This window comes from Festucalex cinctus, chromosome 8, assembly GCF_051991245.1.
Source record: "Festucalex cinctus isolate MCC-2025b chromosome 8, RoL_Fcin_1.0, whole genome shotgun sequence".
Lineage (NCBI taxonomy): Eukaryota > Metazoa > Chordata > Actinopteri > Syngnathiformes > Syngnathidae > Festucalex > Festucalex cinctus.
The window spans coordinates 13811957-13825578 of record NC_135418.1 but is presented as its reverse complement, the minus strand read 5'-3'; the positions used below and the strand labels follow the sequence as shown (position 1 = coordinate 13825578).

Sequence of the window (13622 nt, the reverse complement as noted above, 5' to 3'; positions counted from 1 at the left end):
ATAAATATGTTGAAATGTATCAGCTAATGTAATGCAACATATTTGTCAGTCTAAAATGTCTACTCCGAATTGGCACTTCCGTTTCCGTATAGTTAAAATAAAATAACCTAAATATTTGAAATCGAGTTCTACACCAACGTAAACTTAATTCCTAAAATATAATACTGCATTTTATTTGCTGTTCTTTAATTAGGCTGGTGATTGAAATAACATCTAATAGCATCTTCACTTTAAAAGGCTTTTTGTTAGAACGTTCAATCTGTGAAACATCCAAAATATGGTGTACAAAGTTTACATCATGTATTATCCTGCATGGCTAGACTATTTCGTTTTAGCTTGTTGGTGTTGAGTCAGCTTCGTGGTCATCGGTAGGGCATTCATTTGGCTCATTCGGCCAAACTTTTCAGCATTCATATGAAGTTCAAAGGCTTCTAGTTTGCCCTTATGAATGAAAATCAGAATGACTTAGTGTGACTCAGAGGGGCTCCTCCTGCTATCTTTTTTAGTTCTCTGCAACACTTCTAGACATTTGTTGCCTTTTGCGTGAATCATGCAGATGTAGGATACTTTCAATCCAAACCGAGACAGTCTTATTACTGTTATAAAGTAGTCCCATGATGCATTGTGTAAGGTGTGGAACAGATTTGCCACCCAGATGACATCCTAATAGTTTAACCTGAATGATGCTCACACATAGATTGAAAATGTTGCCATATTAGAACATTATTTCTGAAAATGTGTGAACCCTATATTTACTATATCATGTGAATCTGTATTTTCTCTTTGCCTTGGTTAGCAGTCCAATATTTATTATGTATATGTATATTGCCACCGCTGCATTGTGGCATATATTCAGCACATATAAACCCAATGCTGTGTTTTGATTTTCTCCAGAGTGGAGTTTGCAAGTCCAGACATTACTTTCAAATGATACGCACACGTGCGTTGACCGTTGAGGCTCTCGGCATCATAGAGACAGAGTGAGATGGCTGACTAGCTCACAGTCTTGGCAGGCAAGCAGTTTGCCACATGCCTGGCAGACATTGATGATGACAGCAGAGAGATGATTCCAGGCTCCCAGCCTCAGTATTAGCCAGGTGTCCATTCACCAGATATGGGGAGGGTGAGAGAAGAGATGATGGGGCCAGAAAAGTGTAGCAGCTGCTAGCAGGTCCAGTCTAGTAGGCTTGGCCTAAAAAAAAACAATAAAAAAAATGTCATCAGTTACAGTAATATAACAAGTAAACGAACACACTTAATCAAAATTGGCATATTTTTCCTCAAGTGATCAAACACGCATAATGATTGCCTAAAACTTCAATTGTCAGCACTCCTCGTCAGTTGAAAAAACATCTTTGGACAAAGCACTCAAAAATTCCCTAGTTAAATGATCAAAAATGTGTCTACTGCGGCAAGCTTAATTGCTTATGTGAAACGGTGTGCTTTGAACGCGTGCGCATAAATATAGAACGGTGGAGTCTGACAGTGTTCCAATGCGCAGCATTGTTTACACACTTTCATTGCCCAGCTTGCCAGCTGCTCCGAGCTGCCCAATTATGGAGCAAAATCCTGGCTTGATCTTCCCCGAGTCCTGCCCCACATCCCGCATCCATCTCGGGCTCCTGAGAGCTCCCCCTCAACTCTCCACCAATGTCATTTACACCTCCCAAACCACCCTGACTTAGGTTGCTTCCTACTGCTATTTAATGTGAGCTACAGGCCCCCTGCTGCCCAGTAACCCAGCACACAAGCAAAATCGTCTTCTTGGAAAATGAAGACAGTGAATGTGACGCAGCACGACATCTCATTACAGCAGTAGAAGTTTTTCTGCTAGTGTTTGCCCAGGCTTAGATCATCAGACGCGGGAGAGATTGCTTGAGCCTGGCTCCGTCGTTTGCCGAACAGGAGGAGGGATGGAGAAATGAAAAGAGAGGGGGGGGGAAACAAAAGAAAGTATAGAGCGGGCAGCGGAGCTGAGAGGAAACTGCGGCAGCTGTACTGCGGAGAGCTAAGGTTCGAAGCATGTGGGAACCAGTGGGTGCAAAGCGCTATAATACGGTGGAGTCTGTGCGCCAATGAAAGCAGCAGGGACTCATTCCTGTCAGCTTCCAGCCTATCACAAATGAAATATTTTTCAGTGTATTTTGTATGAACAAAATCGTACACTTGAAAACAAACCATTTTGTCACTTTTTTGTCTATATGCTTGAAGCATATCGACATAGCATACGAATGACAACACAATGGACAGCGCTGAAATACTTCTTTCACTAGGGGGCAGCTGTGGCAGAGAACTCGGACGGAATGACCACAGTATTTGCCCAAGACACCAAGTGGAGCTAACTGATTCCTGCTCACTATTTTTCTATGACAGCTTGTTCATTGTGATGTGTTGAATGAAAAGAAAAATGGCTGTTCTGCATTTTTTAATCATTATTGGAGCTGAATCTGTGACTTGTGATCTTGAGCAGTTTGCTTATGACTGCATACTTGCAGACAGGAATGCGCAACTAAACAATGGAGGGTGCCACAGTTTTTTTGTCAGCGCTCTGCTGGGTGAGCTAGGCTGGGCAGCGCTCCTAAACAATGTATATGACTGATGCGTTTTAGTAATGGATCGATGGGGACGGGTCTCGAATAAGCAATCGGCTTCTACCCGTCAGCCCTTCTTTCGGATGTCAATGTTGCAAATGATGTGATGTGATCGATGTAACCTCTAATGTGTCCAAAAGGAAAAAATGAATAAACAAACTAAACCAAATCTTGGGGCCACATAGGAACGGACACTTCTTTACCAAGTGTATGACAAAAATGCCATTTTAAATAAAGGACAATATATTTGAATGCTCACTTGTATATTCCAAAAAAATCCCATTAAAAATGGCACTAAACAACTGAACAGCAAACCAACATTAAGTGTAAAAACTAATTTTGTGCATGTTTTCACAAAAACCAAGAATCTGAAAGATTTTAAAGGGGCTGTCTGCCAGTTTCACTCCGGAAAACTTTTTAACTTTTTTAACTTTTAACTTTGCACTTTTTAAATACAGGATGTAAACAAACAAACTACTTCTCAATTTATAGATATGGGCTTTTCATAACGTGTGGGGGTGATTTTGTCCTAAACCCCCACACCCCCAGCCTGTATTTTGGCATTTTGTGTTTGTTTTGTAAACAGCGGGCCGTTTCTGTGGAAAGACAGTGTTTACACCCCTCCAGCCAATCACAGAGCGTGGCGTGTCGCAATCGGGGCCGGGTGAACGTGTCAGCTGCGTGATGTCACGCCCGCGGCAATTTGAAAGCACGCACGGATTCTTTTTTTTCACTCACTCATTCACACATGTAAGCTTCTGTGAGTGAGTGAGTGAGTGAGTGAGTGAGTGAGTGAGTGAGTGAGTGAGTGAGTGAGTGAGTGAGTGAAAAAAAAATAATGCTTATATATAATAAGTACTTTTGAGATTTAGGTTGAAATCTACCATGGCAGATAGTGGCTCTTAGCAAACTAGACAGAAAGGTTTGCGTAAAACCTAATTTACCTGAAAGACACAATTTTCTTGACCTGATTTTGTCTGGCTTCTTACCAGGACATGCTCTTCTTCTCTAGTGGGGTAGTCATGTACAGTTTTGTGTAGACTACTCTTAACATTATTACTTACAAAAATTAATTTCCATGCAGCCCATGGGCTGCCAGTTGCCCATCCCTGGTCTACTTGATAGAATAGTCCAAAGTTGTTGAACCATGAAATGACCAGTGAAATTTTCCTTTCCTCAGTTATTCATTTAGCTTTGCCCTAATGTTGTCAAGACCACCCTTGAAGTGGCGGATCAACAGGAAATGAAGTTGCACTTGGAGAAAGGAAAGGTAAAGGCTGCGTTAAGATGGGTAAGATGTGGGGGCAGGCGGGAGGTGACAATGCCATTGAAGCTGAGCAGAGGTTGAGTGGGGTTGGAGCCACACTGTAAGCCCTCCTTTCCCCTGAGACAGACGGAGTTAGAGGGCCAGGATGGTACTGGGTTACATGGAAGGACCTGGGGCCATTTCATTACAGAAAGTGTCCGTCCAGAAGATGGGAAAAGGATTATCCTCCAAACAGGATTTATTGGAGGGGATAATTCCTTGGCTGAACCCAAAGTGGTAAAGTGCCATATAGGTTGAGGTTACAATATCGCTTCATTCACAGCTCCCAAACTGCCTGATTTCGTGCCATGCATGTGTGTGAGACGCTTGTGTTTGTGAGTTTGGAACAAAAAAAGCAAGCACGCAAAGGCATTTCTAGAGAAACTGATGCAGGCTATATTTGGGCATCCACGCGTTTGAAGGTTTTCTATATCTGCTTGAAATTGTGCCAGATACGTGATGTTATTAGCGGCATTATGAGGTACCGCGAGGCTATTTTTTTTATTTAATAGACTACAAGTGACCACACACAACTCAATTGCAAAATCAAGAAATTCACCTTTTCTGTGGAGAATATGTAAATGCAGTTTGTTTTATAACAGCTGAGGTGATAAGACAAAATAGAAAATAAACTAAGAATTGGAACTCATTTGTAGTCTTGGGGCCTGGAGGGTACTTGACAAAACAATAATGGAGACATGGAAGAACACTGGGGGGGATTTGCATTTAACAAACTAATGTCTCCTGGCCTGTCATGTTGCATTAATGCTGAATAAATATTGCTGTTTTATAATGCGGTAATAAGAAAACAGAGAGGTTTTATTTGAGCTTTTAGTTACTATAACTAGACAACTGGTATGAACATGCTGTTTTTTGGAAAATCCCTCAATTCTGTAAAGGCCAGTCCCATTATTAACTCATTGGCTCCCCAAAACGTATAAATACGTTCTATTTTAAATATTACCAGTGTCCCAAAGACGTATTTATACGTTTGTATTTTTTTTTTTTGCTAGAGCATACAGAAGGCTTTGATGCAGCCTCTAAACAGAAGAGAACGGTTGAAGCAATGGTAGTTATTACAAACACGGCCAGCAGGTGGCAGCAGAGTATAAGAGATCAGCCAGGGCCATGTTGCTACAAGCTCTTTTTGCCAGTGTTTTCACCAGGAATGTGACTATTCATGGCACTTAGCTATATTCGAAAGCTAATTGTTGCAAAACGGAAACAGATAGAAATATATTTTTCACTCCTGATGAAAGAAGAGACTCTAATCTTTCTTTCGGTTGGTTTCATGTTTTTATAGCAATGGAACACAAATTTCTGTGGACCAAATTTCTGTGGACCAAAATGCAGTAAAACGTGGGAGCGAAAGGAGGTTGCTCTAGTGAAAATGTCTGGCAGTCAATGAGTTAAATGTATAATACTCAACGTTGCTCACGTGTAAACATGACAGACGTGTTGGCAGAGGATCGCACTCCACTCCATGCAATTGTGTGCATCCACTTCTTGCCCTTTAATATTTTTCCAATAGTTGCAAAAAGAGCTAGAAATCATTCCCTCAAAAGGCTGTTGATTGGGGTGCTGGGGTCTATAATTTGCAATTAACGACTGGGCTCTGGAATTTGATTTGGGTCAAGGTCCTCATTTGCATACTCCTTCCTGACTAGTAGCGAGACGCCAGGGGTGCTCCGTCTTGATGACGGTGTCTCGTTGTCTGATTTATGTTCGGCGGTCACGGTGAGGGAAAAAAGCAGAGCGGCGCTGCCCTGTGCCACCTCACTGCACTTCTTGTGACTCGTCACTCTCTTCCATTTAATGAATTCAGAGCCCAAGCAGTGATTTCTGTTGGTTCACCTCAATTGCCTTCTAATGGCATACTCGTAAGGTCGAGGAAACAGCAAACTCCGCTTTTAGCGGTTGCGGCAGACTGACAACGTCTTGGGCTGTGAGCACTACAAGTGTTAGACGTTGCCGAATCTGGAGATGGTGGTATAGTTGCACCATTTAATTAGAACTTAGCACAAAGTTAGTGGAGTATAAAGTATAAAGCTTCCTAGTATAGATTAAACGGTTTGCCATTGAGTTGCCGTGTGTATGATATGTGCTATAAACGTTACAGTAACTACGGTTCTATGAGTCCGAATGACCGCCGGAGGTGGTGCTTAGGCGCACGGAAAGTGCCTTTGCGCATGCGCAGACAAGAATAAATACTAAAGAGTAGGGGTGTAACATAAACAGATTTAAACCAGAAATCCAGTTTTGAGTTGATACGGCACACAGACTAATGAATCCATCTAAAAATAGCTTGAACCGGCCAATGGTTGTAATTAGGGATGGGCGAGTACCGATACCAGGTATCGTTATCGGGCCGATACCAGCCTTTTTTCAAGTACTGGAGTACTCGTGACGCAGACGAGTACAAGCGACCGATGGCAGAGGGGGAAGACGTTAAGTGAGTCCTCCTTGCCTGTAACTGGCGCTAGCTTGCAGCAGTTTTTCCACCAAAACTTCACCGGTTTGGAAATACTTCAAAATTGTGAATCTTAAACTAAAAGAGCATTTTTGTGTTTGTTTTTGAGCGTTAAGACTATTGAAGAGTGACTGTGCTGTTTTTTTTTGTTTTTTTTTTGTCAAAATTAAAGGAAATATATTTGTTTAAAAATATCTTTTAGTGATTTTTTTTTTTATTTGGTATCGGCAGTCGGTATCGGTGAGTACTGAAGGTCTGAGTATCGGTATCGGTCTGAAAAAAAGTGGTATTGAATATCCCTAGTTGTAATGTTATAAATTGGTTTTCTATTGCTGATAACAGCTGCTCAAAACTATTTTGTTTGTAATTATTGATTTTTATTTTTTTTTCAACCAAAACAGTCCAGTTGCGATGAATTCAATGCCATGAGAATGAAATGTCCTGGATGAATGAGAATAATATTCACTTCACTTGTTTGTGTGAGGGTGGAAAAAAAAAAAAAAAACGTCACCCGAGACTCAGATAGCGTTGTGCTTTGAGCTTGAATGGAGACCCGGTCACGCGGACAAGATTCACAATGTGCTCCGGCAAGTTTAATGTGCAAAGTATAGAAGAAATGTGTATTTTACTTGTATATGAACAATCGAATGCAGTGAATAAAGTGGCGCCTTGTACAAAGACTGTCAACCTGCGCTTGTACACACCGCGAGGACGACAGATGTACGAACACGCTTGATGGATCTGGTGTTCAACCGCACGCTCGCGAGGACTTTTTCCAACTAAATCACCCACAACTCGACCTGAGGAAAGGAAATAACAACCTTAATCCCCTGGTTTATTGTTAAAGACTTAAGGGCTCTCAGGACATGATAAAAACATTAGCTCCCCCGATATGATGTGCAACATGACTGCTGTCTGACAATCAAACCGCAGTTGGTTCTTTTAAAAAACAGGATATTGAACGATTGAACGAGTCACACGAAGGCAAAAAATAAGCAAGTGTTGAATGGAAGTTAACACAGCAATAAAGTGCCAACTCTCATTACTGATAATGGAATATGACAGGCGACATGATCGTGATGATCAAGTTCAACTACTAATTTTTCACAAGAAGAACCTTGATAAGCATTTCACTGCATGTATGGGTAGTCTACAGGAACTGACACTGTCACAAGAGTAAACGTAATAGAAAGTAACTGAGATGTAATTGTTTTAAGTTACATGTAGTAAGATGGCACATTGAAAAAATATTCTACAACTTCGGAGTGTAGTATTTTATTAGGCAAATGCATGTTAAACAGCATTTTAAAAGACTGATAGTTCCTAATTTGGTCTGTAACATGTCGGAACATTACATATGCAATGCAAGCAGATGTTTACAAATGTGCAAATTATGAGATTTAGATAATAAAATAAACAAAATGTTCAATGATTAATGGAGTATCAAAATAATTGTATATTAATTTGACAACTGACTAATTGTTGAGTAATCGAATAATCGTTCCACTGCTACACCGAATCAAATCATAATCCTACTGAATCGAACCGAACAGAATTGTTCCATTTTAAAATCGAACTGTCCTTGTATCGGATCGCACCTCACGCATTGAATCATCTTGATTGGAGAGATTTACATCCCTACCAAAGAAATATGTCACGAGTGACGACCCGGGTGACCCAGCACGTGCATATAAAAGGTCACGAGGTAAACACGCACTGTGTTTGAAGGGCTCCGAGTGACAAGACACCCAAACTATCTTCTGCACCCTATTCACGAACTGCAACTGCTTTCATGTCTTCCCTTGCTACATCTCTCAACATTCTCTTTGGTCATTCAAGATCTCTCTTGCCTGGCAGCTCCATCCTCATCATACTTCCACCAATATACTCACTTTCTCTCCTCTGAATGTGTCCAAACCATCTAAGTTTGATCTCTCCAAAACATCTAACGCTGCCTATTGCTCTAATGAGCTAATTTCTAACCTTGGACAACCAGGTCGCTCCTAAAGAGAATGTCAACATCCTCATCTACGCCACCTCCAGATCTATCTGCCTCCTTCAGCGACACGATGTCCAAGCCGCAGCATGGCTGGCTTCAGCACAATCGTATTAAGTAGACACTCTTCAGTTACATAACACACCTGACACGTTCTTCAACCCGTTCAAATGTGCTTGGATCAGATTCTCCACCTCCTTACCACGGTCACCATTGCTCTGGATTGTTGACCTAAAGTATTTTAAAGTCCTCCACGCTCGCTATCTCTTCTCCCTGTTAGCCTCACTCTTCCTCCCCCACTCCTCTCATTCACGCACATATATTTTTTATTTTACCCCATTAGCCACCAGAGGACAATATTTGTCAAGTAACTTAGATGCTATGGAAATAAATGTATCATCTACCTCTTACCTACCTCATCTCCCAACCTGATTTGTTAATTCTACCCTGAGAAAGTCAACAGTTTGTTTGTCCTGTTTCAATTTATTTGTTTGAAAGGGACAATGCACATTACTCAACATTTTACAATGTAAATGTGCCCGAGTTAACCAATTTAAGCAAATTTTAACCGGCAGTCCCTTGGGCAGATGTAAGAGCCAGCGTAAAATGAGAGTCATTATCCAAAATCATTTTCCAAAAATATACAATAATATGACAAGAATGCATTTGCTGCTCAGGTGATAGTGCTAATCTCTCTCACTCAATGAGAGCAGATTTGGCCCGACTTCAACCACTGTTTTGAGTTTTTTTGTTGTTGAAGACATTAATATAAGAATAGAAGAGTGTTCATTCTTGACAATTGAATTTGAAGCTAGATTCAATGGTCTGTCTGTGTGGTTCGCTAGCTACCAACTGTACCTGCACCACTGTTTATGTATTTTTGTCTCGTTGATAGATAAAATTACAGTTAGAAGCCATTGACTCTTACTGTCACGAAGGAAACATTTAAGGTCAACAAGCACTGATGTTGATTACAGGCTGTGGAACGTTATTGTACACTCCCACTCCTGAAAGTGGACTGTCAAGTGCAATTTGCTTTTGCGCCACAACTTATGAAGTTGTGTTTCAAGATGTTTGAAGTGGAGCAAGCGGGAGAAAGATGTGCTCCCATGATGATAATCTTTGGATCTTGTGAAGTGCATTCCGTCCTCTGCGGATGGACCGAGTTTCTCACAATTGAAGGGGTTGTGGTAAGACAATGAGGTGATGCCCTTGGGAGCTTCTGGCTTTCATGCTGTTGACTGTACACCCCATTATCAACCACCTCCTCTGCGTTGACGTTACGTATGACATTTTGGGATGTACTTTTGCTTTTTAATTAAAGTATATACAGTACACAGTACAATAAGTTGTCGAGGTTTGTAGGAGGTTGTGGACCCGAGTGGAGGAAGGCGAGGAGTTTTAATTTAACTTGGAACAAAGTGGAACACAAAATACAAGTACAAAACAAAGCTGGGAACTAAACTTAATACTTTCAAACTAAACGGGCAGAACTCAGAAGCGCAGGGGAACAAGGTGTGACGCGACAACAACAACAGACTCGACAAGGACCGAATGAGAGCAGGGAACTAAATACACATTCTAACGAGATAACAAGAGACACTTGGACAGGACACAAGTGGCTTGGGAAGCTGATTGGACAAACACAAGGGAGCAGGAAAACGAGCACAGGTGGACATAAGACATTGACAGAACTTGAGACACAAGGAAAACATTACCAAAAACCCAAATCAAAACCCAGACCCTAACATAAGTATCCTTGGCTATAATATGGAAAAATGCTTCTACTTTGAAACATGAGGAAAACTTTCTTTTTTTAATAAATTGGAGTTGGATTACATAGCATCTTAGCCACTACTATATAATACAACTCAGTTATTGTATTGTATTGTATTGTATTTATTTATTTATTTATTTATTTAAGTTTTCTATTTTTAACTCCATCTCCCCTCATAGTTCATTACTGCTCTCTGTATCTGTGGCGTGTGTTAAGTCAGGGAGTCTGCGGTCCGACAGTCCCCAGGGTGGAGTGTGTTTGTTTAGGGCCACTGCTCTGCTCGGACAGCGAGATGCAGATGGTGGAGGGAGCCGGCCCTGGAGTGCCTTTGGACACGCTCCGGCAGAGTGCAGGGTCATGTTCTCTTGCCGACTACGAGACAGGAAATCCATTTAATTACCTGTGAAGCAGAAGAAGGGGTGTGGAGGCCTGACAGAAGATGGCTGTGCTCCCTATGCACTTTGCCAATAGTTTTTTTTTGGGGGGGGGGCACTCTCTAAAAGGAAAATGGAAAAAATGAGAACAATAATACAACAAGAAAAGTAAAAGTAAAATAAAAGTTATTTTATGTGTTTATTTATGATCAATTATGTTTATCGCCAATCCTTGTGTTGGGTTGCTCGGAGTTGGGCTGCCTGCCTCACCGTCCAATCTGTAAATGAACATAATGGATTATCAGATAATATGGGTTGCAATGTTTTTCTTTTATGGTTGCGGTGGAAATTTGACTTAAAAATAGGCTTAGCAGCTCTTCCAGGGAGACGGTTTTGAACTACTTTAATCAATACATTGGTGGATCCATATGATAACTTTTGTCAGTGGTGTAGTCCAAGGTATACGCTGGTATACAGTGATAGTCACTTATTTTTCAGTCAGCATTTCGTATACCCGTTTCTAATGACTAAATCCCCCCTGATGCGCACCGTTCAGTAATATCTGTGACTGTGAACCATATTACCCATTCTTTCCTCAAGGATGGTGAAGCCATGACCCACCATTCTCTGCCTCTAATTGGCTGCTATTACCAACCTGCGCTAATTAGATTGGCTAACTTATAGGGCTGGGAATCTTTGACTGTCTCACGATTCGATTCGATTACGATTTTTGGGTCTACGATTCGATTCAGAATCGATTCTCGATTCAAATGATTTTCGATTCAAAATTATCTGATTGACAAATGATTTCTGCTTCAATTTACAGATATGCACAACACTGTCATGATCTACTCTAGTCTGCTTTGCAAGACAAAATGACAAATAGAGACATTAAAGTGTCTTTTTTTTGGTTTAAACATTTATTAATTTTGTATTGTAAGTGCCTTTTTTCCACAAAAACAGCATATGGGCTACAACTGCCTTTCCCCCTTCTTTTTCATTTCTAATAAGTGAAGTGCGCATCTCGAATTCAAGGTGCATTATGAGTGGCGGCGTGGTGCATTGTGGGTAGGCGAAACGAGCAAACGGTCATTGAAAATGAATTGGATCCAATGGAATCAGCTCTGATAGAAACGTTTCAACCGCTGGAAAGTTTCTGTTTTTATTAACATCCATAGCATGTAGTTTACATCGGGGAAGTTGACTTGCAAGCTTTAAAGAGTACAGTTACGCAAAGATTGTCACCACTCTAATCTCCGCCATTCAAATTGATAGGGTAGTTGGTAGCCTCGTTTTTTTCTTTGCGCATGCACAATCTTAATGCGCACTTCGCTTATTTAAATAAAAAATTTTGATATTAATATCGATTCGATTAATAAATGAGAATCTCAATTCTTTTATGAATCGATTTTTTGGCACACCCCTACTAACTTACCCACTTCTCCAAGCGCCACTACAACATTGACTTTTGTTATATTACCTTATGATGTCTCGAGCCCTGTAAATGAGGACAGCTGTTGTATGATCTTACTGTAGACCTATCTGATTTTTACTCAAATCCATCAATGACTAGATGGGAAATTTTCATCTTAAACATATTATGTTGTAGAAAAGTGGCTATATATTCCGAAATTCAAATGCAAACGTGAGGTTGAGAATTTATTTATTTATTTTATTTTTTTCCGACACAGCTTGCATGCACGAGTGGGTCCCGGATTTCTGTCATGTTCTGAAGTAATGCCCTCGTATCCCCCATCGCTCCTTTTATTCCTCTGCATTTCACCCGTCAAAGTCTCCACTTCTTTTCTCTTTCCTGGGTCAGCCAGCTAACGATCTGGCCGAGGAAGAATCCCACGAGACTCAGTTCAACTGCAGTTCAGGCCACGGCTGGGTGAGAGATGGAGCAAGAGACGGAAACACAAAAGGTATCCGCAGTATTCATCACCACCCTCGGTCGTTTCTCATTCTTGATGTTGCTGTGTAATAGCTGTTTTCATGCCCTAACTGCTGGAAAAAAATGGTGTCATTTAATCTTCGAGGTGAAACAATTCATAAGGAAACGTGTCAGTGCATGTATCGCAGTTGAATAAATGCTGCACGTCTTTTCCCAAAAAATCAAAGTGAGCTGTAAATTATTGATTCAAAGTACTTTGACTTAATGAGAGCGCACAAAATGGTTTTGCATTTTAATATGATATTGAAAGTATAACTCATTGTCATAACCTATATCAATTCGGTCTTGCTGCGCCTCTCACAATGTTTGTGACTCAGCCTGTCCCATTTGACTGTTTAAATAGAAACAAAACTTTCGACTGGTAAAATCAGTGTCCTCCATAAATCACTCACAGCGAGCAGCGATACTGAGCAAGGTGTTTGGAGATGATAGTTTGCTTGTGGGGGCAACAGAGCATGAACTTGGGTTGCGAGAGATGTGGAGTCGTGACACTCCTGTCCTGAGCCACCTGTGTGTATGTCTTCAGCTGGGGTGGGTGTGCGTGTGTGTGTTTGGCAGTATGGAGCAACATATTGTAGCAGGCGAGCAAATTGTGACCCCAAGACTGCAGTAGAGACATTAGACTTGAAGTTAATGTCTGTATCGATGCATATAATGCATTTGACATTTAAAGTAGTCTGGCTATGCCTGGTTAGATGCGTCATCATTTTAAAAAGAATTTTGTAGGAAAGAATACAAATGAAATGTTACTTCAAACTGCTTGGTCACTGTCCTTGTCTGAGCTCTGTATACAAATACTGATAGTGTGTGCCTCCCCCAAAAAATCTGAGTGATCTTTCCCAAACCCATTCACATAAAACAGTTGTGTCCAAACTACGACCAGGGGCCAGCCGGACAATTTTTTGCAGCCCGTGGCATATGCAAAAAAATAACATTACACACAGCCTGCAATGCTGTGTTTTATGTTAAAATAGTAGGGGCGTTGCAACACCCACATCCGAAACTATTCATAACTAAAATAGTAACAACATTTCTCTTTATGATGCTGAAGTTAGTTTCAGAAGCTGTCACGTTTGGGGGGTGTTGGGGGCAGGACCCAAATGCAACAAAAACAGGGCAAGGCAGGGATGCAAGTAAAAAAAGGGGATTTAATT

At 41.0% G+C, this 13622-nt stretch overlaps 1 protein-coding gene across 12 annotated transcripts in view; it reads left to right on the top strand.

Moving 5' to 3' along the window:
- LOC144024108 (uncharacterized) overlaps positions 1 to 13622 on the top strand; it is a 77288-nt gene that overhangs the window by 39142 nt on the left and 24524 nt on the right. For 6 of the 12 annotated variants that reach the window (XR_013284676.1, XR_013284677.1, XR_013284675.1 and 3 more), the window contains one exon: positions 12337 to 12439. The exons of 1 other annotated variant lie outside the window; for it this stretch is intronic. Coding sequence is in view for 5 of the 11 variants with exons in the window: in XM_077530192.1 (XP_077386318.1) it covers positions 12206 to 12248; positions 12337 to 12439 (146 nt within the window). In the remaining 6 variants the exon portion in view is untranslated. Of the gene's footprint in view, positions 1 to 12205; positions 12249 to 12336; positions 12440 to 13622 lie in introns of all 12 variants that reach the window. 5 more of the 12 variants (XM_077530192.1, XM_077530193.1, XM_077530195.1 and 2 more) reach the window with 1 other exon arrangement.